Raw genomic sequence first — 27,385 nt, 5'->3', positions numbered from 1 at the left:
CTTTTCACTTTCATATATGTTGTTTTACATTTTATTAATGTAATTATCTGTGCATATATTTACTAATCTAAATATAAGTAATTTCATCTGATTTCAAATTACTTTTTTTTTCTTTTTGAGACAGAGTTTCGCTTTTGTCACCCAGGCTAGAGTGCAATGGTGCAATCTCGGCTCACTGCGACCTCCACCTCCTGAGTTTAAGCGATTCTCCTGCCTCAGTCTCCCAAGTAGGTGGGATTACAGGTGCCTGCCACCATGCCCAGCTAATTTTTTTGTATTTTTAGTAGTGATGGGGTTTCACCATCTTGGCCAGGCTGGTCTTGAACACCAGACCTCATGATCCACCCACCTCAGCCTCCCAAAGTGCCGGAATTACAGACGTAAGTCACTGCGCCTGGCCCTCAAATTACTTTTAAAGAGTCAAGGTATAAACGTATACATCTAATCATGATTATGAATACATAAATAGATCTTAATAAAGAGCATATTTGTCATGGAGATAAAGGTATTTTTCTCCTTAAAAGTTTCATCAGGGCATTTTTCACTTCCTTGTTCCTCAGACTATATATCAGAGGATTCAACATGGGAATCACAGTGGTATAAAATACTGAGGATACTTTCTCCTGGGTGAGTGAGCTGCTAAAAGCAGGTTTGAGATACATGGACATCAGAGACCCATAAAATATAAGAACAGCTGTCAGGTGGGAGCTACAGGTACTAAAGGCTTTGCACCTGCCCTTTTTAGAGTGGATGCGCAGGATGCTGGTGAGGATAAAAGCATATGAAATGATGATTGCTAGGCTTGTGGCCACCATGTTAAATCCACCAATGACAAAAATCAAAAGCTCATCAATATAAGTGCTAGAGCAGGAGAGTTTAATAAGAGGGACAATGTCACAGAAATAATGTTTAATGATGTTTGATCCACAGAAGGACAACCTGAGTATACAACCTCCATGGATCACAGCATCAGTGAAACCTACTGAGAAGACAGCAGCCACCAGCAGAGAACAGACACTAGGGGACATGATGACCTTGTAGAGCAGTGGACTGCAGATGGCCACGTAGCGATCATAGGCCATGGCTGCCAGCATGTAGCATTCAGAAATAACACAAACACAGAAAAAAAACAGCTGAGTCATGCATCCAGAGTAAGAGATGGATCTGTCTCTGCATAAAAACCCTGATAGCATTTTAGGGGTAATGACAGAAGAATAGCAGACATCTAAAAAGGACAAACTACTCAGGAAATAGTACATGGGGATATGAAGTTGATGATTCAGCCTAATTATTGAGATCATGCCGAGGTTTCCCACCACAGTAATTGTATAAATTCCTAAGAAGAGGCCGAAGAGGGGCAGCTGAAGCTCTGGCTGTTCAGTTAATCCTGAAAGCAGAAACTCAGTCACTATGGAATGGTTTTTTATATCCATTCTTCTCTGAGAAATCTGTGGAGATGAGAGAGAAAAAGTCTAATTAGACAGGTAGAACCCAGCTTGCCTCTAATATACCTCACAGCACAGATATTTCTATCTATGAAAACACTGACTTTGTGTTATGAAGACCAAAAAGTGAGCACTCAGATGAAATAGAGTCAGTAAACATCTACCTACCCATAGATTTTAGGAACCACAAGCACACTTTTCCATACCCTCCAGTGGAACAAATTCTCTTAGCAAAGGACAGAACCTTTAACTCCAGAGTTAGAGACAAGACTAATGCTTAAAACCAGGGCATTTCTGTTGTGGAGAAACGTCAGCCGCTGGCGCAGGGGTAAAATAATTTATCAAGACAGTTGTAGGTAAAGGAAGACAGACTTATTAGAGAAAGTAGGAAAATACGTTGCCAGGGAGACGATGAGCTAGTCAGCAGAAGCTGACTGCAAGGAAACAAAGGCTTGCTGAAAATTTTATAGGGTGGTGTTTATGCTGTTTGTTGAGGAGGGCTTTGTGCAGTACTGATAACACCAAGGTTGCAGGGAGCTGATTTGCAGGTGTCTGGTGATAGTTGGGTGCAAGAAGACTGAGTTATTTGTGCAGGAGAGCTGTGTGTCCTGGGCCATGAAGAAAAGCAGACTTGTAGCTCCTCTGCTTTCTCTCTTTTGCTTTTGCCTGCTCCCACCAGCCTGACTCCCTTTCCCTAATTAGGACTCCACAGCTTCTTAAAGCAAATTAGTTAAGTAGATGCATAAACAAGAGGCTGAGGACTATGAGAACACTTTTGCTAATGACACATTTGCCAACGGCTGACTCTTCCTCCAGGATTTCCTATAAAGAGGGTATCTACTATTAAGGTGAATTATAATTTTCTACATCAAGGTTTCCAAGGGTGTTCAGCAAAAGAATCATTCAGGGAGATGTTAAAAGGTGTTACTTTAAATAAGTATCCAAGGATCATATGATTTCAAACATCCTGAATTAAACAGTTAAACTGGTTTTGTAACTGGAGGATGTCTCAGTCCTCCTGAAGGACTATATCAATACAATATTTATCAAACTTACTTGATGATAGGCCAACTGCACGCTTTTTAAAAAGATTTTATAGCACGAGCATGGCTCAGAATGTATTTTAGAAAACTATATTTTCATTTGTGTGTTTGTTCTATTTTTAATCTAATCATACATTGATTTCCAGGTGGGAAGTTTGTTCTTATAGTTGAGTAAAAAGCTGGATGATGGTAGAATGGCAGACTTCCCAAACCTATTTCTACCTTCTGGATCTCTGGCCTTCCTCTGGGCTAAGGCTACGTCTCTCGCCGAGGCCATGGAGTCCAATATAACACACTAGTGCTGCCACTACTGGCAATGCAAACAACCCAGATGTTTGTGTTGCCATTTGGAGGCTCCCACATAGCACACATCGTGGAATCATCTATTCTGGGGTCAATCATGGCCTTTTCTCTGAAAAAGCTGACCCTTTATTTAGTGCTGGGCTTCTCAGAGAACCCTCTCCAGACTCTCATATTTGCCCCAAGATTACATCGAATCTGGCTCAGATGTCTAGGGTTGCATTTTGTCATTCTGCCCAGCTACCTGGCTATGTAATAGGCTGTTCATGTCTTCTTGTTTCCAATATATTACTGCTATAATAGGACAAGCCCACTTCCTTAGGCAGCTTGAGTTCCCAGGATGTAAGTGACTCCTTATTTCCCAAATCCTTCTCACAGTTTAAAACAAATGAGCTGCCTGGTCACAGAACAGCTATTCTCTGAGCAAGCTTCCCCATTCTACCGAACCTGTGCCTTTTGTATCTGCTCTTTCTCATCCTAAATGATGGAGATGTAGGGTCATGTGCAAAAGTGAGTGTCCAATTGCCCTTTGCCTGTTACAGAAATACCCTGGAGTCTTCCTTTCCCATTACTCCTTCCCAATTAGCATCCATGAGTGTAGTCTAGTCACAGAGGCTTATCAAAGTAATGTTCAAAAAACCTATATGCTCAGTTTTTTGTCTTTAATATCATGGGTTTTTTTAAGCATGTTTTAAAATCTGTCCTGAGTGTTACAAACACACTGACCACTCTTAACTCACATGTAATTCTCCTGCATGCCCCGTAATTCCTGCTGGGCTCCCTCTCCAAGTAAAATGTCTTATTCTGTTCATGTTCCTTGTTTTATTCTAGTGTTCTGCACTCTTCTTCCATCTTCTCAAGCCTGTTAGGTTTCTTTTTCCTATGTTCTCACTTTCTAAAACATTTCTGTGCTTTAGGTTCTTGCTACGCAGTGTGGTCTATGAACCAGTAGTGGCAGCATCACTCAGAGATTTTTTTAGAAATGCACAGTCTCAGGCCCTACCTCACACCTGCTGAGTAAGGATCTACATTTTAGTGGGATTCTCACATGATTTGTGAGCGCATTAACATTTGAGAGGCACTATTTTCGGTTATTTTCTCCTAGAGCTGAAGTCATCATTCTTCTTTCTTGTTTCATTCTCTAAACTTTTCTCTCTGATTCATTTTGTGCCAGAAAGCATTAGCTGATTATGTAAAGCCCATCTTTGAAGACATCTTCTCAAGGAAAGTCTTCTGAGATGAAGAATAGAAACTGTACAATTTTACATTTCAGTATTTTGCCACCTACTTGAAAACTCAGAGATTCCATGGCAGTGTAATGTGCATGTCAAATAGCTTATTGCAACAAATTGCATTCTGTTTTTGTGTTTGTAGAAAGAAACATTATACACATTCCATCTTAGTCCACACAAAATAAGCAATGATAACTAGCATCTGCTTTATTTAACCAACCGATAAACAGTAAACTCTACTAGCCTAGGGATACAAATTTATGAGGTTGTATTTCTGACCAAAATAATCTACTACATTGATTCAGACCTCATTCAGGACCCAGGTAGTTTTTAGCAATTTAAAAGCATAAGAAAAGTGTTTTTAAACATTTCAATGCATCTCACAGTATTATTAAAACTATGACTATTGAAAGTATTTTGCAAAGGTAAATGCTAGACCAGCATTGCCCAATAGACATACATGCAGACACATGGGCAATTTAAAATATCCTAGAAGTTCATTTTGTAAAAAGTCAAAATAAAAAGAAAAAATACATTTTACTAGTATGTTTTATTTAACTCAGCTCAATCATACCTTGATATCCAAGGGAGATTGGTTCCAGGACCCCCTCAGATACCAAAATCCCTGCATGCTCAAGTCCCTGATTTGAAATGGTGTAATATTTTTATATAACCTAAGAACATCCTTTTGTATATTTTAAATCATCTCTAGATTACTTAGAATACCTAATACAATGTAAATGCCATGTTAATATTTCTTTTAGTATATTTTTTGGGGGAAAATTGCAAGAAAAATGTCTGCACAAATTCAGTACAGATATAACCACCCATTAAAAAAAAATCTTCCATCTGCAGTTGGTTGAATCCACAGATGTGGAACCCACAGGCACACAGGCCAGCTGTACATGCAAAATGTTATCATTTCAACGTGTAATTCATATTTTAAAAATAATGAGATATTTTATGTTCTTTTATTGTACAAATCTTTGAAATTCATAGTGTATTTTATACCTGGCCAGATTTCAAATGCTCAGTAGCCACCTATGGCTAGTGGCTATATTACTGGACAACAAAAGTCTAGAATGTGATTTTTTCCCTAAATCTTTCAAATCTGAATTGTCCCCTTTTAAAGAAAGAAACCATTAGTACAGAGGTAACAGAAAGACCACTGAATCCCGAGTTATAAGATGTAGTATCATTTTCATTTCTAAGACAGTGCAACTTTTGACTCATAAAATCTCTCTGAACTTCATATTTTAGTCTGTAAAAAATAATAAATATTTCAAAGGATTGTTATGCAAATTAAATGAGACAATAACTGTGAATGTACTTTATATATTATAAGGTCCATATAAATATAATTGTAAATATATTTTTAAAGCAGATGATTTCACAGATTAATTCCTATATTAGACACAAGATGCTTAGATAAGGTGAGTGGACAATGCATAAATGAGTCTGAGATGGATGCCCATGGCCTCTTCCTTGTACTTCTGTGACTCAGTGGCCTCAAACATGCAGAAGTTCTAGAACCCATGGAGACAATTGGGAATTGATTTTAGAACACATTTTAATATCTTTATAATATGAACACATAATTCTGAAGCTCACCTTTTTCCTTCTGTAAACTGTAGGTTAGTATCTCTTCTTTCTCCTAACCTCATCACTTCAGAGATGGATTGATTATACCTTCTTCTTTAAGTGTCTGAGCAACAACAGCTAACAAGAAGCTATGACTTTTATTCTCAGTTCAGGTATTTTGTGTCAAGAAATATAAAGACCAGTAGTCCCAAGGGTTTCTTGTCTCCTGAGGTACGGCAGCCTATGTATTTGTAAGAACTATCCATGAGCTGGCCTATCATTTTGGGAATCTAACATGGATGAGTCACGCTAATGCCCCTTGCTCTTCAGTGGGGAAAGATACATGGTCTAACACATGGCTTGCGTTTTAAAATGTTGAACAAATGAGGCATCATAGACAGTGCTTGGTATAATAAGCAGTAGGTAGACTTCGAGGTCAGAGATGGAACGGATCACTACTATTTACAGCAATAAGGACAATCTTCATGGAAAAGTAGATTGTAAAATATGCCTTCAAAGGTGGGGAGGATCCATTTAAGCTGAGAGGATATGAAAGAATATCCAAGATATAAATAAAGGCATAAGCAAAGGAACTGAGAAGTAGAAAACGTAAGGAATATGCGAAGAACATTGGGGAAAGCTGAAGTGTTTCTTGGATGAAAGCAGTGGATTCAGTGTTTCTAGTGTCTGCTAATGATGGAAGCAGAGTCAGGGGAATGACTCTGAGTCCAGCCCTCCAGTCAGTTCTAATGGTTTTCCAGGACATCTGGAAGAATGTGCCTGGTGATCCCTGGATGCGCTTTTTGTGGCTCTGTTAAAATAAGACATGCACTTAAACCCTCCAAATTTTCAGGAGCAAATAGCTATATTCAGATCTGGCTTTGGGAAAAACTGTAACACCACTTCAGATTATCTCATAATCAACAGTGTCTACCATGTCAAAGACACTAAATTTCTGGAGATAGAGCCAGGATAAATAAAACATGGTCCTTCCCCTATTCATATTGGATGGCTATTAAAACATGTTTTAATGTCAATTTATTTTCTTGGGAAAAGTGCCTTTGATACCATTCCTATTCCCTTAACTATTCTCCCAGTGTACTGACCTCTGCTTTAACACTGCTCCACCATACATGTATTTGTGCCTGTCTTCCCTGCTCTTTGGAAATTGTCCCCCTCGTTGAGACAAGGGACAATTTCTCATTCATTAGGGCCTATCACAATGACCGGCGTAGAGTAGAATTTATTTTTTTCAGCATCATTCTCATTCCTATCCAGCATCTAGTTCAATCTCCTGTCTAGAAGAACATGATCTGAAAAGCTGATTAAAATAGGCTAACTTACAGGAGAGGATTATCACTTACTAGATAAGTAACAAAATAAGATCAATTCTTAACTAGGGGAAATGAATGAGGAAGCTTATGGGATTAGAAGAGCAGATACTTAACATACAATATTCTTGCTTACTCCTAAAATCAAATATTATAGATAATAATCAACTCTACTTACACTTGTCCTAGCAAGCTTATTACATACAGGCCTACTGGAGTCAAATACTTAAAACACAAAACTTCAGCTGTAGTCAAGATGCCCATTACCAGCCTGTGAATTACACATATTACGAATAATGTTTAGTGAAGTAAATCCCTGTTAAGATCATGTGTGTGTGAGAGAGTGTGTGTGTATTACTGCCACACTATGCAAATAGTTTATTTTGGAACAAAAAAGTTAGTGATTTGACACACAAATATTACATGGAGTGTATCTGATTACAAAAAAAATTCTAAAAAGCAAATGAAGAAATATAATCCAAAGGCAAAGAGAAATGTTCAGATTATCTGCTAGTCTTCTTTGTTAATGTGGGTACATCAAAATTAACTCAGCTATAGCAATCTCTTTAGAGTTATGTTAGAGATTCCTCCCAATGTGTACAGGAAGTTTTTGATCAGAAACGAGAGAAGTATAAAGTCAGGTGGGCTAGTATAAAGCTAGGAATCTAGAGAGGTTGTTTTGTTGTTCTTGTTGTTATTGCTGTCTGGGCTTTTGTTTATTTTTGGTTTTTAACCCTTTAGCTAGGGCCTTCTGAGTACTCAGTAAGGGTGTCTAGGTTTGGGAAGAACCACAGGACCATTAGCCTCCTCCTACCACTCTCACTATCACCATGGTAAGTCCTAGAAATCAACCTCCTGCCCACTGGGAAGAAACTCTGCTCCACCTTACCCAGCAGTGCACAGCTGCCTCCACCAGGCAACCTTGGCCTTTGCCGCTCTCCTCCAGTCACTGCTGCCTTAGTCCAAATGGAGCCAAGGGTAGGTGGAGCAAAGACGCCTTGCTTTTGGTCTCCTGCACTGTACATTGCTGGAGGTTTTATCCAAGAAATGCTAATGGCGTAGCAATATTTTCCAGAGATGTATACGAAAATTAAATTTGTTTCGACTTCCCTCAAGTACCATGAAAACGCAAAGAAACATGGCCCAGTCAGATCTCAGTGAAAGCCTCCATACTGTTCTCACCTTCCTAAGGGTGAATATGGCTTCTTTTACTAGGTCAAACTCAGCAAATCAAGTTCCTGCTTTCTCTCCTTTTGAATTTTTCAAGAAATCCTGGTTTTGATGAAAATGGGATCTTAAAGATGGCCTTCACTCTATCACCTGACATGTCTATGTATGTCTGACCTGCTCACCTGTCTACAGGCCCACTTATGCAAACACACACACACACAGAGAGGAAGAAATGGCAAAAGAAACTGATATTTGTTGAGTACTGATCCAGGCATTTTATAAACATGATCCCATGAGTGGCAGTAACCATTCAATTAGGTAATCATTTAGTTCCACTTCACTGGTGAGACTACCAGAGTCCAGAGTGACCATTATATTTGCTCAAGGCAGCACAGCTAATAAACGGCAGACCCAAGAAGCAAATCTAGGAGTCCTTCACCCAAGAGTCCATGCCTTGCTGCCCCAAGAGAAAAGCAAACCGGAAGTTGGCTACTTATATTTGGAGATGCATAAAGAGGAGTTTTATTGTCCTTCTAGGTGACTTTGCACACACTATGAAATTTGAGAAGGAAACACAGATTTGGGGCAAAGGCTCCATCTGAGAACAAAGCTAGCACACCTTGCTAGCGAAATATCTCCAAATCTTTCTGTCATTCTTATCTCCAAAAATAATGCATAAAACTCAAAAGTTTGCATACATATATGAATGATTCTTGAAGAGAAGCCCCAGAAGCCAAAAGATCCCTAGATTCAGAATTCCTGAGCTTGTGGATTCCTTCCTCAAAGAACCTGACCACTGTATAAAGGGTCTAAAAATATAAGGAACATCTCCAAAAACGAAGTACCGCAACATGTCCCAACATCGTTAGGTGGCAGGCTATCTGTGCTATCTCTGGAAAAGATTCTTAAATGTTAGTGTGCTAAAAACAGTCATGCAGAGCACCTGGTAAAAAAAAAAAACAAAAAGAGCTCCTCCTCCCAGCCCCCAAAGCTCTGATTCTGCAAGTATGTGGTTGGGAATAGGAATCTTCAATTTGAATAAGCATTCCAGAGATTTATGTAGTCAAGAAATCCTGTAGTGCAGCAAAATGCCATCGTCCACTTCTGCACACCAAGGAATCCTGTCCTAATGACATATGCCTACACCTTGGGAAGGTATCCTGATGAAGAAAAGAATAGGGACTCCAAGTGCCATGAAAAACTATCTGAGTGGTAGTATGGTCATATACCATAATCATACTGCACAGATATTGTTCACTCATTAACACAAGCATTAGCTTCACTAAGGCCCAACAAGTGGATGAGAAACTTCACATTCTTATATATGTTCCCCCAGGTATCACAGTGTCCCTTTTGTGCCTTTCCCTTCAGAAAGATGTCAGGAACAGCTGTTTCAGCTACACAGAGCAGGAGATAGTACTGCCTTGGAAACACATTTCTTGGCCATGAATCAGACTAACAAGGCCTCAGATAGTGAGGGCTGCCAGCATACGGCCTCTCAACTCCAAGCCAAAGAGTATTTCTGGTGGAGTAGAGGCAGGTAGACACATGCTTTCACTTTAAAATACAGCCATGCATTGCTTAATAATGGTGATACATTCTGAGAAACGAGTATTTAGGCAATTTTGTGGCTGTGTGGACATCATAGAATGTATTTACCCAAACCTAGATGGTAAAACCTACTACACACCCAGGCTATATGGTATACCCTATTGCTCCCGAACTGCAAACCTGTACAGCATGTTACTGTACTGAGTGCTTCAGGCAATTATAACACAATAGCAAGTATTTATGTGCCTAAACATATCTGAACATAGAAAAGATATGGTAAAAATACAGTATTATAATCTTATGGAACCACTGTCATAGATGTATTCCATCATTGACCAAAATGTTATTAGGCCATGCATGACTGTAAAAGAAAACAAGTACCCAGGTGACAGTCCTAGGAAACAATCAAATAAACGATTTGCTCATGAAATCCCAATCCTGATAGACAAAAGTTTATTATGAGACTTTCCTGATCTTGTAATTATTGTTTGGATCGTAGCTACCTAATCCGGCTGCTAAGTGACATTGGCTTATTTAGATTAGTAATCATTCCACTTTCCTTCTTGGTCTCCAGAGCTTATGTTGTTTATAAAAAGTTTTAATTGCCCCAGTTGGGACTATGTTCAATTATTTTCAAGTGAATCCTGTAATCATTAATGCTACAATATTATAGTTTCTACTTTTGAAGATCCCTACAGGTGGAACAACATTTGCACATGTATATACAGTCCCAAGTGGATTCCAGTTTTTAAAAATCATCCCTGGACTTTTCCCAATTATCTGTCATAAGGCCGACATGATTTATGATTCATGTTGTACTTTTCTCTTGTGGACCCTACTCATCTAATAACTAAATATCTGGATGGAGCAGATACACAGAGAGAGTCAGAGGGAGAGAGAAAATGAATGCACACACAGGCTTCTCATTTTCCAAACTTATTAAGATCCATTTCTGCTATTAACTAGTAGCATGTGGTCTTTTCACAAGTTATCTCACCTCTCTAAGCCAAGGTTTTCTTACTTTTTTTTCCTTTTTATTTTTAGTTGACATGAAATAATTTATGGGGTACAGAGTGATATTTCTATATGTCTATACAATGTATAATGCTCAAATCAGAGTAATTAGTATATCTGTTTCCTCAAACATTTATCATTCTTTGTGTTGTGAACATTCACAGTTCTCTCTTCTAGCTTTCTGCAAATATACACTAAATTACATGCAACCGTATCCACCCTACCATACTACAGAACACTAGAATCATGCCTTCTATCCAGCTGTAATTTTGTATCCATGGACGGACCTCCCTCCATCCTCCCCTTCCCCTTACTCTTCCCAGCCTCTAATACCCATAATTCTACTCTACTTCCACGGGCTCAAAATAAGTCTTTTTAGTTCCAACACGCGAGTGAAAACATGTGCTATTTATCTTTCTGTGCCTGACTTACTTTGCCTAACATAACATTCTCCAGACACATCCAAGTTATTGTGGATGACAGGATTTTATTCTTTTTATGGCTGAATAGTATTCCGTGTGGGTGTGTGCGTGCATGTGTACTGTGTGTGTACACACACACACATATATATACACATAGATATCACATTTTCTTATTTATCCACCTATTGATGGACACGTAGATTGATTCTGTATCTTGATTATGAATAGTGCTACAATAAACATTGAAGTTTAGATCCCTCTTTGACATACTTCTCTCTTTTCCTTTGGATATATACCCGGTAGTGGGATTGTTGGATCACATGGTAGTTCTGTTTGTAGTTTACCAAGGAACCTCCATACTGTTATCCACAATGGCTGTACTAATTCACATTTCTACCAACCGTGTATAAGAGTTCCCTTTTCTCTGCATCCTCACTAGCATTTGTTATTTCTTGTCTTTGTTTTAATAGCCATTCTAACTGGGATGAAGCAATATTTCATTGTGGTTTTAATTTGTATTATCCGGATGATTCTCATAAATCTTGAGCATTTTTTATGTTTGTTGGCCATTAATATGTCTTCTTTTGAGAAATGTCTATTCAGTTCCATTGTCCACTTTTTAATGAGGTTGTTTAACTTTTTGTTGTTGAGTCTCTTGTCAGATGAATAGTTTGCAAATATTTTTCCCACTTTACAGGTTATCGCTTCACTCTGCTGACTGCTTCTAGTGCTGTGCAGAAGCTTTTCAGTTTAATATAGCCCCATTTATCTATTTTTATTTTTGTTTCCTGTGCTTTTGAAGTCTTACCCATAAAACCTTTGCCCAGACCAATGTCCTAAAGCACTTTTCCTATGTTTTCTTCTAGTAGTTTTGCAGTTTGAGGTCTAACGTGGAAGTCTTTAATCCCTCTTGAGTTTATTTGTATATATAGTAAGAATATATCTCATTTCATTCTTCTGCATATGAATATTCAGCTTTCTCAGCATTGTTAATTGAAGAAAGTGTCCTTTTTCCAATGTATGTTTTTGGTGCCTTTGTTAAAAATCAGTTAGCTGTACATACGTGGATTAATTTCCGAGTTCTCTACTCTGTTCCACTGATTTTGTGCCTGTTTTCACAAAGGTTTCAATATTGATAAGCTAGATATATAATACTACCAACAGATCCTCTATTTGAATGTTGCACGTTCTTTTAAAGATCAAGTAAGAAATAGATACAGAAGTATTTTCCAAAACATAAAGGGTTTCATATATGTTTGCTGCTATTAATAGTGCTTGCTGGGTAGCTTCTGAAGGAGGGAGTGGTGAGGGGATCAGATATGTGAACCACCTACTTCCTCTAACTCCATCCCATTTTTCAAGGTAGGTGTCAGTACAATCTATGAAAAACACCTACACACTACTGGAAAATGTTTAGACACAATTTTTCTTTTTTAGAAACAAGGTCTCACTAGGTTGCCCATACTGAAGTGTAGTGGCTATTCACAGGTGTGATTATAGCATACTAAAGCTTCAACCTCCTGGGCTCAAGTCATCTTCTTGTCTCACCCTCCCACCTCCTTCTCCCAAGTTACTAGGACTACGGGTGCACACATCTACACCCAACTTTGTTATCACATACTTTTGTATATTGATACAATAGACAGTGTATGCATTTATTAAAATTATAATTTTAAAGTCTGTTTCTAACTGTTCACACTACCAGTTACATATAATAAGAATGTTTTGATTGAAACCATGTAGAACATGTGTGCATATAAACAGAACCTGGAAAATAATACGCCAAAGGAAATTAGTTGCTGTGGTAGAATGGTATAATTTATGGATTTTTTCCTAAATATTTTTGCATATTGCTGTTGTCTATTCTTCCTTTTTTCTTTTGTTTTCAATAATAATTCTAAGTCCTTTCAATTTCTCACAATTTTGGCCTCGCCTCACCTTTTTCAATAAAGATATTTTCTTATCTTTGTCTGTTGCTAACTCATCATAAATTTAAAAAAATTGCCTTCTTAGGAACTCTGTCTTCAGCTCCTTCACTTAGAGAGGTAGAAGGGAATCAAACTTCATTGTAATGCAAGGCTGTGGTTACAGATGATTTTACCACCTTTGAGTTCTCATCTACATTTCATCTGGAAGGATAACCTGGGAAAGAAAACCCAGAGTATCTCAACCCTCAAGAAAACAAAATAAAAGTAGGAAATCACACTAAATATGTGGAGATATGAGAAAGAAGACAAAATAGCTAAAAGAAAGCATTTATATTAATAACTGAGGAGTGGAGACATCAAATTAGAACATAAATTGCTCTAGTGACTATTTAAATACTAGATCCTATTTCTCAGAGTAAGGATGAAGAATGTAAACAGTGAAGCCTTCCTTCCCATTTTTCTAACACCATAGGTCAGACATTTGAGACACTGCTTCAATTAACTCATAAGTATACCCATCTATTGCATTTAGGGGGCTGAGAAAGATGGATAGTAGGATATCTAGTGAGTGTTACAGCAGTGAAAATTTATCTGCTCAGTGAATCTTGTCTAATGCATGATAGGTGCTGTTTCAGGCACTAGGGATACAACTATGGGGGAAAAAATGCCTTTGAAGAGTTCATGATATAGGAAAAATACACCTACAAGCAAAACATGTTAAAATCATGTGAAAAATAATTTCAGAAAATATGCGCAGTGTGAAACAGAAGAAAAGAAAGAAGACATTCAGTGGTAAGTAGTATATTTACTGAAGTCCTGTCTCTATTCAAAAATGTGACCTCATTAAGCATGGTAGAATAAAGGATTAGATTTCTTTCTCCAATATTAAAAAACATAGATGGTATCCTGTATTAGCAGAAAAGAGAGTACTAGCCTAGTCTCTGGCCTGATTTCAGCCATGCAAACCCTAAACCCTGAATTAAGACACAGACTGTATTATTCTCCTTTCAGTAGAGACGTAATGTCCCATATGACTTCAAATAATGATAGCATACAAAGCTACAGCTAGAGAGAGCCAGAAAGATCAGATAAAACCATGTCATTTTAAGTTAAAGCTCAAAGAATACAGTTACTTTTCCATTAACAAAAATTGCTAGTTAGTGGCAGAATGGAAACTAGAATGCAAGCCCTTTTAAAACTACTTTTTAACACTCTTTACATTGATCCACACATACTTTTAAAAAGGTTTCTCTTTAATGTTTCTCTGATCATTTACCTATCACGAAGAATTAATTCTACACTGATACAATGAGATACTAAGCATATTTCTTAAAAAGAATTTTATCTGAGTTCAATTTTATCTGAAAAGAACAGACATAAGATAGGTATGGAAATATTTTACATTCACTAAAACTGTTTATAGATGTATCTTATGGAAAACTATATTTCCAAAGCTCTTAAAATTGCTATGAAACATAAATCAAGTCTTTCTTTTTTTTTTTTTTTCTTTTCTTTTTTTATTGAGACAGAGTCTCACTCTGTCACCAGGCTGGAGTTCAGTGGTGTGATCTCGGCTCACTGCAACTTCCAATCCTCCTGGATTCAAGCGATTCTCCTGCCTCAGCCTCCAGAGTAGCTGGGACTACAGGCACATGCCACCACACCCAGCTAATTTTTGTATTTTTAGTAGAGACGGGGTTTCACCATGTTGGCCAGGATGGTCTTGATCTCTTGACCTCGTGATCTGCCCACCTCGGCCTCCCAAAGTGCTGGGATTACAGGCATGAGTCTTTTTTCATAATTCTTCATCTTGAGTCCATTTCCCACTAACCTGCTCAGCATTTCTGCACTATCTTCCATTTGTTTATGATATATAAGGATGAGCATTTGTATATTGAACATTTGGATACTCTTTTTGTGACATGTCTTGTTCATGTGTTTTATCCATTTTCTCTTGAGCAGCCTTTCTCATATTTATTTATAGCAATTCGCCATATATCCTGGATACTAGTTCTTTGTCAAATATGTGTATATCACACATCCACTCCTTACGCAGCCATCTGGTGTCTCTAAGGCAGAAACACAACAAACAGCTCTCTAGAGGGACGAAAGTGTGAATAATTCTTTTGGAGGTCACGAAGAATTCTCCTTATTAATCAGCCTACTGCTGTGAGAGCTGAACGCTGCTGAGATCTTGTCAGAAAGAAACAAAAAAAGGACATCAAATAAGTCTAAAACAAAGCTACATTTATTGCTGCCCTGGCAAGAGAAAACTGTATCATTCAGTTTTGAGTTCTTAGATCACTCTGAGCAGAAATTGAAAGGACTCAATATGGGCAATAGGAAGAAGTACATCAAATAAGGCAGAATGCTGAATCCAAGACTGTGATTGCTGAAGTGGATTATAAACTCTTTTTGTAAAAATGTTTGCCTTCAGTTTTCTCTTCACCAATCCTGGGAAGCCTAGTGTTAGGTCTAGAGTGTATTCTATAGACTCCAGTGGATGTAGGGTCACTGACTGGTTACATTTATATATTACTGAATAAAGTTTGGCAATACGTATTTTGCTAAGTACGTATTTTGCTAAAAGTACATATTTTGCCAAGTCAAAGTAGATTATCAAAATGTCTATATTTTGCATGATTTCAATTTATATCACATTCTACAATGTTTCTGTTACTTTTTTTTTTTTTTTTTTTTTGAGACAGAGTCTCGCTCTGTCGCCCAGGCTGGAGTGCAGTGGCCAGATCTCAGCTCACTGCAAGCTCCGCCTCCCAGGTTCACGCCATTCTCCTGCCTCAGCCTCCCGAGTAGCTGGGACTACAGGCGCCCGCCACCTCGCCCGGCTAGTTTTTTGTATTTTTTTAGTAGAGACAGGGTTTCACCGTGTTAGCCAGGATGGTCTCGATCTCCTGACCTCGTGATCCACCCGTCTCGGCCTCCCAAAGTGCTGGGATTACAGGCTTGAGCCACCGCGCCCGGCCTGTTTCTGTTACTTTTTGTAGCTTACTGTAACTTAGTACACCAATGGTATAGCACTTTGCCTCTTGTTGCTAGCGTTGCCCCCTCAATAACCAATCATCTTTGTAAAACACAGATGACAGCAGCTAGGGTTCCCCATCAGCAAGTAAGGAGCCATTTCTGAGTATGCAATACTAACAGGATGTCTGAGATATGACAGGTCTGAGTACTGGCTACTGGAAAAACAAGAGGAAGTTACTGGTAAAGTTCAAAGGACCAGAGTTCCAAAAAGGTGCTTTGCTAGAGAAAAGGTAGGGACCTAGGAAGTTTAATGAGTCACATGGAGTCTGGAATGTGATAGAAAAAAACAAAGTGTCTGAATCATGTTTCAATAGGACCCTTGTCCTGTTGAACTGAGAATTTGAAGAACCACACAAATTCCTCTTCCACCTCCTTCATTGGGTTGCCTCTATTGTTGCAAATAAATAAATAAATAAATTTAACATCCATAAAAAGACAAAATATAGCATCCATAAAAAGATACTATAATTTTCAAAACAGAAAATGAAAATAAAAAATTCTGAGCAAATGATAGAATGTACACATACATGCATACACATACACGCATACATGTTAGCAATAGCCAATAAAGCAGAGAAAAACTATAACACACAACCAACATAAATTTTTTTAATTAAACAAATAATTTCAGATATAAAAACACTTTGAACAAAGAAAAGGTCCAGGTTACGACAATAAAATAACAAATATTTCAAAAATTAAGCAAAACATTTTAACACACACTTTACCAGAAAATGTATGTAAGATGATGAATTTGCACGTAAAAACATTTTTTATGACATCAGCCATAAGGAGAATACAAATCAAAACCAAAATGTGAGATACCACAAATCAACTCTCAAATCTATGAGAATAGCTGAAATTGAAATGGCTAACAATATTGAGTGCTGATGAGGATACGAAGCAAGGGGAAAACTCAAACATTGCTGTAGAGAATACCAAATGGTACAGCCACTTTGGAAAACAGTTTAACACTTTCTTGTAAAGCTACAAATACACATACTATACAATCTTATTTTTAGGTATTTACCCAGGTAAAATGAAAACAAATGCCCATACAAAGACCTACATGCTAATATTTATAACACCTTGATTCAAGATAGTCAAAAATTGGAAAAGCCAAAATTTCCACTTGAAGGAGAATAATAAACAAATTGTGGTAATAATCATCCAATGAAATTCCATTCAGTAATAAAAAGGAATGTACTACCCATATACCCAACAAAGTGAATGCATCTGGAAAGTACGTATTTTGCTAAGTCAAAGTGGATGATCAAAATGTCTATATTTTGCATGATTTCAATTTATATCACATTCTAGAAAAGGCAAACCTATAAAAACAGAAATCAGGTCAATGTTTCCCGGAAGGTAGGGGTGGGAGAAGAGGCTGACCACCAAAGAGCATGAAGAAATGTCTTGGGATGACAGACATGTTCTATGTGTTAAACATTATAGTGGTTACATAAATGCACACACTTATCAAAATCTCATCTATCTGTACACTTTTAAAGGGTGGACTTTATTATTAGTAAATTATACCTAAATGAACATGATTTTAGAAAACATATTGCCAAAGTCTATTAAACAGTTTATTTTTTAAAAACTCAGAAGAAAAATAGGTAAGCTAAATTATGTAGGTATAAAACAGAAACTAACAGAACTAAGATAAAAAATTGAAATTTTTAAATAAAAAATGACCCCTATAGATAGAGAGTTTAAACACATAATTTTCCATAAAAGAAATGGGGAAAAGTTGCCAATGAGCTACAATGCATAAAAGCATAGGCACAGAGGATTTTGCAAAGGAGTTCTACCACAACTCTAAGAGCTAGTAAGTCCAATGCTGCAAACTGTTACTGAGCATTGGAAATGAAAGAACATTTCCATATTTCCTTGTTGGAATGAACATAACATTGATTTAAAATCTGATATTGATTGTCCATCCCTAAAAATTTACCTCACTCTACCCACCAGGGCAAAAGTACCAAAACCGAAGTTCATTGAACATTTAAAAATAATATGTATAACCAAGTGAGGTTTATTACAAGAATGGAAGAATTACAGAATATTAGGAAATCCATTAATATAATTCATCATCTTAATAGATCTAAGTTGAAATTACACATTCTTCTCCATAGACACCAAAAAATCATTTAACAAAATTCAACACCTAATTTGTTTTTTTAAATTGATGAGATAGGGATCAATGTCTACTTTCTTAAAAAATATAACATATATTGTATAATGGAGAAACATCGTTTCAATTAAGGTAGGACAAGGACGAAGAAACCTACTATTTTCACTACTGTTTGACCTTGTAATACAAGTCTCTGACAAATCAAAGAACCAAGCAGAAACAATTAAAGGCATAAAAATTATAAAGAAGGAGGTAAAAATAAATCTCTGTTAAGAACATATAAAATCATAACTTGAAAACCTAAGAGAATATAAAAAAATGGTTTTCAATAAGAGAATAACAAGAATTTGGTAGGAATTCAGTGGGAATAAAATTAACATACCAAAACCATGAGACTTTATATATACAAATTATAAGCAATACAAAAATGCAACAGAATAGAAGATCTAATCAAACTATATAGCCATAAAGACAGATGTCAACACAGCTATTTCAAAATAAGACATATCCTAGCAGATTAAAGCATAGAACAATTAAACTAATCAACAAACGAGCTGATTTATATAACCTTCCATCATACATAAATTTCATTATTGGTGTAAGAATTTTACCTTTTTGTTTGCTGATGGAATATGAAAATTAATCATGTGCTCAACCACAAAGGAAACCTTGACAAATTCAAAAAGTAAATTTTTCAGTGTATGTATTTATTTATTTATTTGAGATAGAGTCTTGCTCTGTTGCCTAGGCTGGAGTGCAATGGCACAATCTCGGCTCACTACAACCTTCAGCTCACTACAACCTCCGGCTCACTACAACCTCCGCCTCGTGGGTTCAAGTGATTCTCCTGCCTCAGCCTCCTGAGTAGCTGGTATTATAGGCGTGTGCCACCACATCCAGCTAATTTTTGTATTTTTATTAGAGACGGGGCTTTACCATGTTGGCCAGGCTGGTCTCAAATTCCCAACCTCAGGTGATCTGCCCGCCTTGGCCTCCCAAAGTGCTGGGATTACAGGTGTAACCACCATGCCCGGCAAGGTGTATATTTATTATAATTTATTTTTAACAAAGAAAAAACAATTTAAACAGTGACCTAAAATTGATAGCTGCTTGGTAATTAAGAGATTTTCCTAGACAATCCCTGAATTCTTGGTGAAATCAAACCTAAAATTAAAAACTGTCTAATAAGAAGCAAAATAGTAAAAAAGTTATAGGAAATGTATGAGATATAGCAAACTCAGTGCCTAGAGAAAAATATATGGTCTTAAGTCTACACATACTAAAGAATTTAAAACTATTTTAAGAAGTTTAAGGGATACAAGCAAAAACAAAAGGAAAATAATTAAAATAATAGCTCAAAATAATGAAATATGATCTTGAAAATAATATTTTCAAATGGATAAATACCTAAATAAATGAACCTTGAAAAGACCAACAAAACTGATAATCCTCTAATAAACCATATTAAGAAGAAACAGAGAGAGAGTACGTAAATCTACAGCAAAAAAATAAAAATCAATCCTCATCTTCTAGTGACATAAACAAATATTTAAACATAAAATTATGTCAGGATTTGGTTCAGAATAATTCAGAGGATGAACTTTGAAACTGGATGAAGGATACATGGAAATTCATTATACTACTGTTTAATTTATTTTCAAAATTGCACATTTCCCTTTAAGCTACAATTCTATTTTTCTTTTTCCCTTTTTCATTATTTATTTGCTCTTGTCACCTGTTAAAAGAAAAAAAAAAAAACTGTCCTACCACTTCTCTCATTATTCTACTGAAAATGTTATGGCCAAAATCACCAATGACGTTCTAATTGCCAAATCCAGTGGCCTTTCCTTTTCTATCCCTTGTCACATTCTGTGTGACACTTCTGCACGGTGACATGCACATCTAGGTTTCAATTGTTATCCCAAGTCTGATAACCCCTTGTCTATTACCCCCTGAATACACCCAATCTCATCCAAGGTTGATAACCCTCTAATCTTTTGTCAGTTCCAGAATTAAATTTTTTCTGCCTATTGCCTGTTGTAAACTCCTTCAGCTTAACCAGACCAGTGCTTACCAAGTTCTTCCTCACCCTGTTTGCACTTCCTCCCATATTTTAGATCTTACTATATGGCATCTTTGATTAGCTGGAATAGCAGATGGAATGGCAGCTGGAATGGTATATTTCACTAGTTCTCCCTAGCTAAAAACTTGATTTCTTTTTTGACCTGTATCTTACTCGTCCTTCACATCCTATCTCTTTCTCTAATTTGGCTACATCTTTGAATCTTTACTGCCACTACCAGTTAAAACCAAAATGAGACAAAAGCCTTTCAGCACAGGCATTCTACTCTTAAGAATCGACAGCATAGAAATAAAATGATCAACATGAAAGAGCATAATTGGAGTTGCCTATATACCCTCTTGGTACCCCAACTCCCCTAGGCCCCACGGTCAAGGGTCAAACCAATAGTTAATCTCATGGCAGCTGGGGCAACCCTAACAACAAACTGACCCTGATATGGGATTGGTGAAGGGTGGGAGTTCATCCCCACAGCTACCAGAAGTGTTAGCTGCTGTGGCTTGCAGTTTCTAGGAGATTTAGGAATATCTCTTGAGAAAGAAGGGAAATAATACCCTAGGGGCAGCCAGATGCTCAGTGTAAAGGCTAGGCATTCTTGCCTCTTTAAAAGATGACTCTGAAGGACCACCCCAGAGCCAGAGCACCTGGTGGAGTCAGCCAGGGCTTCTTCTCTTGCAACCACCTTTCAGTTCAACTTCTGCTCAAAACTGCTTCACTTAAACAATTACAGGTGTGGTTCCCGAAAGTGCTTCACAAAAACTCCCTGGATACAAATTCCTGCCTCAGAAACTTTTCCCAGAAAACCCAAATTAATACTATGGTAATTGTTGACAGATCATATACTATGTGCCAAGAACTCTTTCAAGTGCTTTATGTCTCTAAATGTATTTAATCTTTACAAAATCCCTAGGCAGTAGGAAGCATTATTATCTCTAAGACCACACAACTAATGAGTGGTACAGCCACAATTTACAACCAGGATCCTTAGACCATTTTCTTAACCCTAAAGCCTCCCTCATAAGATTAAGTATATTGTTGAGTATTGTGCTTAAAAATGAAAAAGTTGAATAATAATAATAAAGTATACAACGATGTGTAGAGAGATCTAGAAGAAAGACAGCTTGACATGTTTGAGGTAATAAAAAAAAAGTCTATTTTGACCCAAGGAAAGTCGCCTGCATTGAGGTCAGAAAATAAGCAGAGTGAGCCTTTGGAAATGAAGTTCATCTTAGTTGTGTAAAACACTTTTTTTTTTTGATTGCAGCAGAAGTCCTCTAGCTCTTGACTCTGATGCCTACTCAAGGAATCCAAAAATGTTTTATATTCCAAGTTACAGAGGCAATCGTGACAAGAAATGATTGCCCACGCCTTATAAATGATATTGGGCTATAACAGCTCAGTGTATCAAGCCAGTAGTTTGGTTTCAGGATGATGGTTTATTTCCTGGATGACTGCCTAACTAAATGTTGCTGGGACCTCACAATAGGAAAACACATTTCTTCAAACATCTTAAATTTTGAATGGTCATTCCCTGTTGTGATACTAGCTAGCTAACTGTTTATTTCAATGATCTTGAAATCCTTTTCCTCTTCACTGACCCCTGCCAAATGGTAACTAATCTTGGAGCATGTAATTCTAACTCCTAAAGTGGACCTCTTTAGTCATTCACGTCTAACTTCATTCAAGGCCTCTAATGATTCCTGTATCTGACAGCTCTCTCTACATGTGATGTCAGATCTCTATATCTGATAGCTCTCTCAGGACTTCTGGGCCCCTTGGTTCTTTCACTCAACTAGGCCCCAGGGTCAAGGGTCAAACCAATAGATGATTCCATGGCAGTTGGCAGTCCTGACAGCAGGCTGTCCCTGATAGATACAGAAGTGGGGAAGGGTGGGAGTTATCTATCTTCTCTGTTTTATAGACTACTTCAACTTCTACTGCTGCCAATGCCTCAGCAACCACTGAAAGTTCAGATATCACCCTTCCTGTAACTAATCAAGTCAAGGAAGAGATCTACGAAATAGTGGTGGTGGTTCCAGCTAGAAATTTTCACTCACAATGGTGCATGTTTCAAAAAGAAGTATCCAGGGTATGAACATACTTTTGTCCTCCTGGGTCGTAGTCTTAACGGTGATAGGAGTCACCTTAGATGAATGGGTTGAATTGATTTCAGAAGATGAAGGAATCAAGATAAACCACAGTCCATGGATGACATGTTGCCCTGCTGTTTGGCCAGAAGGTCAGAACTGTACTCTAGAAAGAGATGGGTGGAAAGGAAGGGTGTGTCCTTAACTTTGCTTTCCTTAACTTGCATTAATCTCACTAATGTACCCATTATTTTCTGGTGCAGCTTCTCAAGTTGCAGTGTTCTTCCTTCCATAGTCAATGCAGTCAAGGCAGATTCCAAAATCTCACCATTTAGGTGTTCTGGAGAAAAGTTTATATGTTCACAGCCTTAACTGCTGGGCATTTGAGAAGTCTCAGCAGTAGCAGCAGGGTGATCCACACAACTAGACATGTGGGTAAGAAAGAAAGGTAACTGGCATTAAATTGTCTGTATTGCCACTAGATGATAGGGTGAATTAGGGTATTTAACAAGAAATGAGTTTGAAGAAAATGATAGAAGAGAAAGACACATAGAGAGACACCAGGATAGAGAACAATTGTTTCTGGTTCTCTTATTCAGCTTAAGGTTCCCTTGCTTCTTTGTTATTTTGCAACTTCTTTCTTATTGTTTAATCAAATCTTTCACCCTACTCCAATTTTCACCTAGAGATTTCTGGACCCCATGTAGAAATGAGTCTAGAAGAAATATCTGTACTCTCAAAACAGCTTTTGCTTTCCAACAGATGACCTGAAAGTGGTCAGGATTATGATGATGTCGATCCTTGGCCTTTCCTTCCTCCTTAACTTAATCCTGGGTATGAAATTCACCTATCTGATTCCTCAAAATAAATCTCTACAACTCTTCACTGCCATCCTCAGTTTCTTCTCAGGTAACTTCCTGGCTCCCCTAACACAGGCTTGTAGGTGTACTTTGATGGGTGGGTTCAGGCTGCAGTCTCTGAAAACATATATATATATATATGTTTATATATAAAAAAACATATATATGTTTATATATTTATATATGTTTATGTTTTCATATATGTTTATATATTTATATATGTTTATATATGTGTTTATATATATATATATCTGTAGCTTCTGAGTTAGATCTACCATAAAAGCAGGAACAGGATCAGTCTTTGGGCAAGGTGCAGTTGGACCGGGTGGAGGTTGGGAAGTCAAGTGTATATGGAATGAAGACTTGCATCAAGGAGCCAAAGTTCCTCAGAAGGGACTTTTTTTTTCCTTTTGTCTGGACATCAGGTATCCTTCTGCTCTGGGCACTCATGCTATATCACAATAAACTGAAGCATGGCCAATTCGTGCACTTCTCTAGTTATAGGATCACCTGGATCATGAATACTGCTTACTTAAACGTTTTCTTCTTGTCTGTCTGTGGTGAGTGTCTCCAGGGCCCTTGAAGGGTGTTAAGAACCAATCCATCCCTGACAAGAGGGGAGGCTAAAAAGATGGGATGGGGAATAGAGGGAAAAGTGCCAAACCTTGCATTTTAAAAGGCTGCAGCTCACCTGGATTCATTCTCTGATGACAGTTCTTCCAAGAAGAGTGGGAGATCAGGCTTATGCGAGATGTCTGCTGTGCCTGGCCTCAGAGGGTAGCTCCTCATCTCCACTTTTTATTTTGCCTTTCACACCCTCCCCCACTTTAGGGTAGAGATAACCATCAAAGTCATGACCAAGGTGGGTGTCTGAGACAGAATGCTCAGCCACCATGGAGAGGAACAGTGACCCTGGGAGTATAGTGTAGTGTCAAGGCAGTTTGAGGGCAGAGAGAATATCTGATGCTAGATGGCCATCTACCAAAACCTAAGTCTCTCCTTTCCTAAGAAGTCTTTTAAAATTCATTTGTAATTACACTTCCTAACCCAAAAAGAAGCATGTTCTCTTTCAAAAAGAATCCTCAATTTTCTTAAGCTGAGCAGAATTTAAGCTATTGTACATACACTTCCAGTTTCTTCCACCAAAGCATTCACCTCCCAGATGGCTTTGGGTAGTTAAAAGGGATCCATCCACTGGGCTTTGGGTCAGGGTCTTCAGCCAAATTGGAGGAAACTGCTTCTGACTCTCCATTGTCCCTTCATCCCACTCCCTGGAATCTCTTTTCCCTAGGAATCCTCTCTCTCCTAGAGTGCAAGTTGTCTACCGGTAGCTGTACCTGCCTGAACATCCATACATCCGACACAGAATGTAAGGAATCTGAGAATTCTATCGAAGGTATTTCATTACCAGAACACGCTGCAAAGCCTCGTAGCATTGTCCGTGCACACACTGTGAACTCAAAGGAAGACATCCTAAACAAACAAGTTCAAACACGTCGCGTAACCTGGGCTCTGTGATTCGGCAATCTATTTCTTGCAGTATACTCCCATCTTTACGGAAAAAGCTTTGTGGGTGTGTGCTGTGTCTCCAACCATGTTGTCTCTATTTGGAATTATAGTCGGGGTTTGTAAAAAGATCTGGAAGATGGTTTTTTAAAAACTCCTGGCCTGCTGAACAAATAGTTTCTTCTGCAACATTTGTTGTTAATATAATAAATATTATAACATAAATAATACTTTCTGTATTGTTAAGTCTATATATCACAAACACTTATAATAATATATAATAGTTTTATTGTATTGTGAAATATTTCAAACATACATAAGAAATACAAAACGATGATCAAACACCTATGTACACATCACCCAACTTTTTACAATTTAAACAGTATTTCCTGGAGAAGTTTTTCAATTAAATTTATAGATATAACTGATGTTCCTCTAAAAACTTCTCTAATTTCATTTCCCTCTCTTGTTTCCTATCATAAAACACTTTTAAGAATGCATTGCTGATGATTCACATTCATGTTGACATTTTCATTACAAATTTATGCATCTATAAAAATTATATAGACCAGCTTTTCAAATGTGTGAAAGTTGGTAACTATTACACTGTAGAGATCATGTTGTATTTATTTTAATAAATTGCTGAAATAAATCTTCTAATTATTTTAGAATTCCTGAATCTATCTATATAAGCAGAACTTGGTTCCTTCATGCCTTTTTGTGGTTCATACTTTGTGGTGCTAAATAATATTCCATTGTAAGAATGTACCACAATTTGCTTATCTATTTCACCTACTGAAGGACATCTTGGTTGTTTCCAAGTTTGGGTAGTTATGAATAAAGTTGTTATAAACACCTGTGTGCAGGTTTTTATATGAACATAAGCTTTCAACTTTTTGGGGTAAATACCAAGGAGGATGATTGCTGGGTTATATGAGAAGAATGTGTTTAGTTTTGTAAAAAACTTCCAAACTGTCTTCCAAAGTGGCTATACCATTTTGCATTCTACCAGCAATATATGAGAGCTCCTGCCACACCACATGCTTGCCAGCATTTGATGTTGTCAGTATTTTGAATTTTGACCATTTTAATAGATGTGAATATGTCTCGTTGTTTTAATTTGCAATTCTCTAGTGATATATAATATGAAAACATCTTTTCATATGGTTACTTGGCATCCATGAGGTATCTGTTCCATTCTTTTGCCCTGTTTGTAATCAGCTTTTTCATTTTTTTGTTGAGACTTTAAATGTTATTTGTGTATTTTGGATAACAGTCCTTTACCAGATATGTCTTGCAAATACTCTCTCCCGGCCTGTGGTTTGTATTTTCATTCTTGACAATGTCTTTTGTAGCACCATGGGACTCATATGAAGTGCCACTAGTGATGCTGGAAGTGCTCCCAAGAAGCAAAGTCATGAAGTTAAAACAAAAAGTTGAATTGCTTTGTATGTACCATAGATTGAGATTTGCAACTGCAGCTGTTCACCATTTCAAGACAAAAGAATTAAGTGTAAGGATCATAGTATAAATGAAAAGCAAATTTGTGACGCTATCACTGAAGCCATGCCAGCAAATAAAAAAAAGTGTGCTTTTTGCTAAATACCTTTTAATCTCACATTGAAAATGTAGCTTTTGGAGCGGTGGCTCACACCTAGAATCCCAGCACTTTTGGGAGGCTGAGGTGGGCAGATTGCCTGAGGTCAGAAGTTCAAGACCAGCCTGGCCTACATGGGAAAACCCCATCTCTACTAAAAATACAAAAATTAGCTGGGTGTGGTGGCAGGTGCCTGTAATTCCAGCTATTCGGGAGGCTGAGGCAGGAGAATCGCTGGAACCCAGGAGGCAGAGGTTGCAATGAGCGGAGTCCATGCCATTGCACTCCAGCCTAGGTGACAAGAAGGAAACTCCATCTCAAAGAAAAAAAGAAAGGAAACAAAATGTAGCTTTCATGTCATTGCAGGATTGTTATAAGAAAGACATACCTGACCGGGTGCAAAAGCTCATGCCTGTAATCCCATGACATGTGTAAGTGGAGATACACAATCCCTCTTATTAAAAAGAAGGGTGCATAACGATAGAACAATAATTCAATCAACCAATGTTGCTTAATGTTCGCCTTGTATATCCCTTTTCTATTATTTTTCAATTATTACTTCTGCTTCTGTATTAGGTGTGCCTCAAGTAAACTATATTTAAATTGCTTAACTTAATGCAGCAATCTCTGACTTTTAGTAGACAGAAGTGTCAAAGCCTCAAGGCTTTGATAGTAAGAAATTGATGGGTCTCAAAGACTGAATTTGTGTCATTGAATAGAGGTGCTAAGAGCCACAATGCAAAGAACACATACAGGAGTACACTGTCAGAGAGAAATGTTAATTGACCACCTCTCCATTCCATGTCTGGCTGCTTTGGAAGGTGTCGATCCCATATCTTTTTGAGATTATTTCTTAAATCTAGAAAATGTCTGTGTTCGCTTAGTTACATCTAGTCATCACTCTAATTCATCAACCTTAGGGCTTTAGGCTAGTACAAGGATTAGGTATAGACTAATATAAATATGGAGAAAGTTATCTTAAAAACTGAACTGTTGGCCATGACAGGAAGGAAGATTGGATGCGCCTCATTATACCTCCACCCTTTTGGAGTTTAGGTA

General features: G+C 37.5%; 2 protein-coding genes across 3 annotated transcripts; one reads left to right on the top strand and one right to left on the bottom strand.

Annotated features, from left to right (window-relative positions):
* Positions 1-491: 491 nt before the first annotated feature.
* LOC112605670 (olfactory receptor 8D4) lies at positions 492-1,433 on the bottom strand. Its single transcript, XM_025355382.1, has one exon. It carries the CDS (start codon positions 1,431-1,433, stop codon positions 492-494), a length of 942 nt encoding a protein of 313 aa, XP_025211167.1.
* Positions 1,434-22,109: 20,676 nt separating this feature from the next.
* TMEM225 (transmembrane protein 225) lies at positions 22,110-24,951 on the top strand. 2 transcript variants are annotated; one of them, XM_025357892.1, is made up of 4 exons: positions 22,110-22,515; positions 23,126-23,272; positions 23,649-23,783; positions 24,515-24,951. In XM_025357892.1, the coding sequence occupies exons 1-4, from the start codon at positions 22,335-22,337 to the stop codon at positions 24,739-24,741; spliced, it is 690 nt and encodes a 229-aa protein (XP_025213677.1). In that variant the 5' UTR covers positions 22,110-22,334; the 3' UTR covers positions 24,742-24,951. The 2 variants fall into 2 exon arrangements, with proteins under 2 accessions (XP_025213677.1, XP_025213678.1); XM_025357893.1 differs by having other exon boundaries at positions 22,119-22,365.
* Positions 24,952-27,385: the final 2,434 nt, after the last annotated feature.

The sequence above is a fragment of the Theropithecus gelada genome, chromosome 14, assembly GCF_003255815.1.
Source record: "Theropithecus gelada isolate Dixy chromosome 14, Tgel_1.0, whole genome shotgun sequence".
In the NCBI taxonomy this organism is placed as follows: Eukaryota; Metazoa; Chordata; class Mammalia; order Primates; family Cercopithecidae; genus Theropithecus; species Theropithecus gelada.
Note: the sequence above shows the minus strand (reverse complement) of the source record. Positions and strands in the feature narration are given on the sequence as shown.

Coding starts and splice junctions, on each gene's coding strand:
- LOC112605670 (XM_025355382.1), bottom strand. CDS start 1,433: ATGGATATAAAAAACCATTCCATAGTGACTGAGTTTCTGCTTTCAGGA.
- TMEM225 (XM_025357892.1), top strand. CDS start 22,335: ATGGTGCATGTTTCAAAAAGAAGTATCCAGGGTATGAACATACTTTTG. Junction 22,516..23,125: donor CCCTGCTGTTTGGCCAGAAG/GTCAGAACTGTA, acceptor GCTTTCCAACAG/ATGACCTGAAAGTGGTCAGG. Junction 23,273..23,648: donor CATCCTCAGTTTCTTCTCAG/GTAACTTCCTGG, acceptor TCTGGACATCAG/GTATCCTTCTGCTCTGGGCA.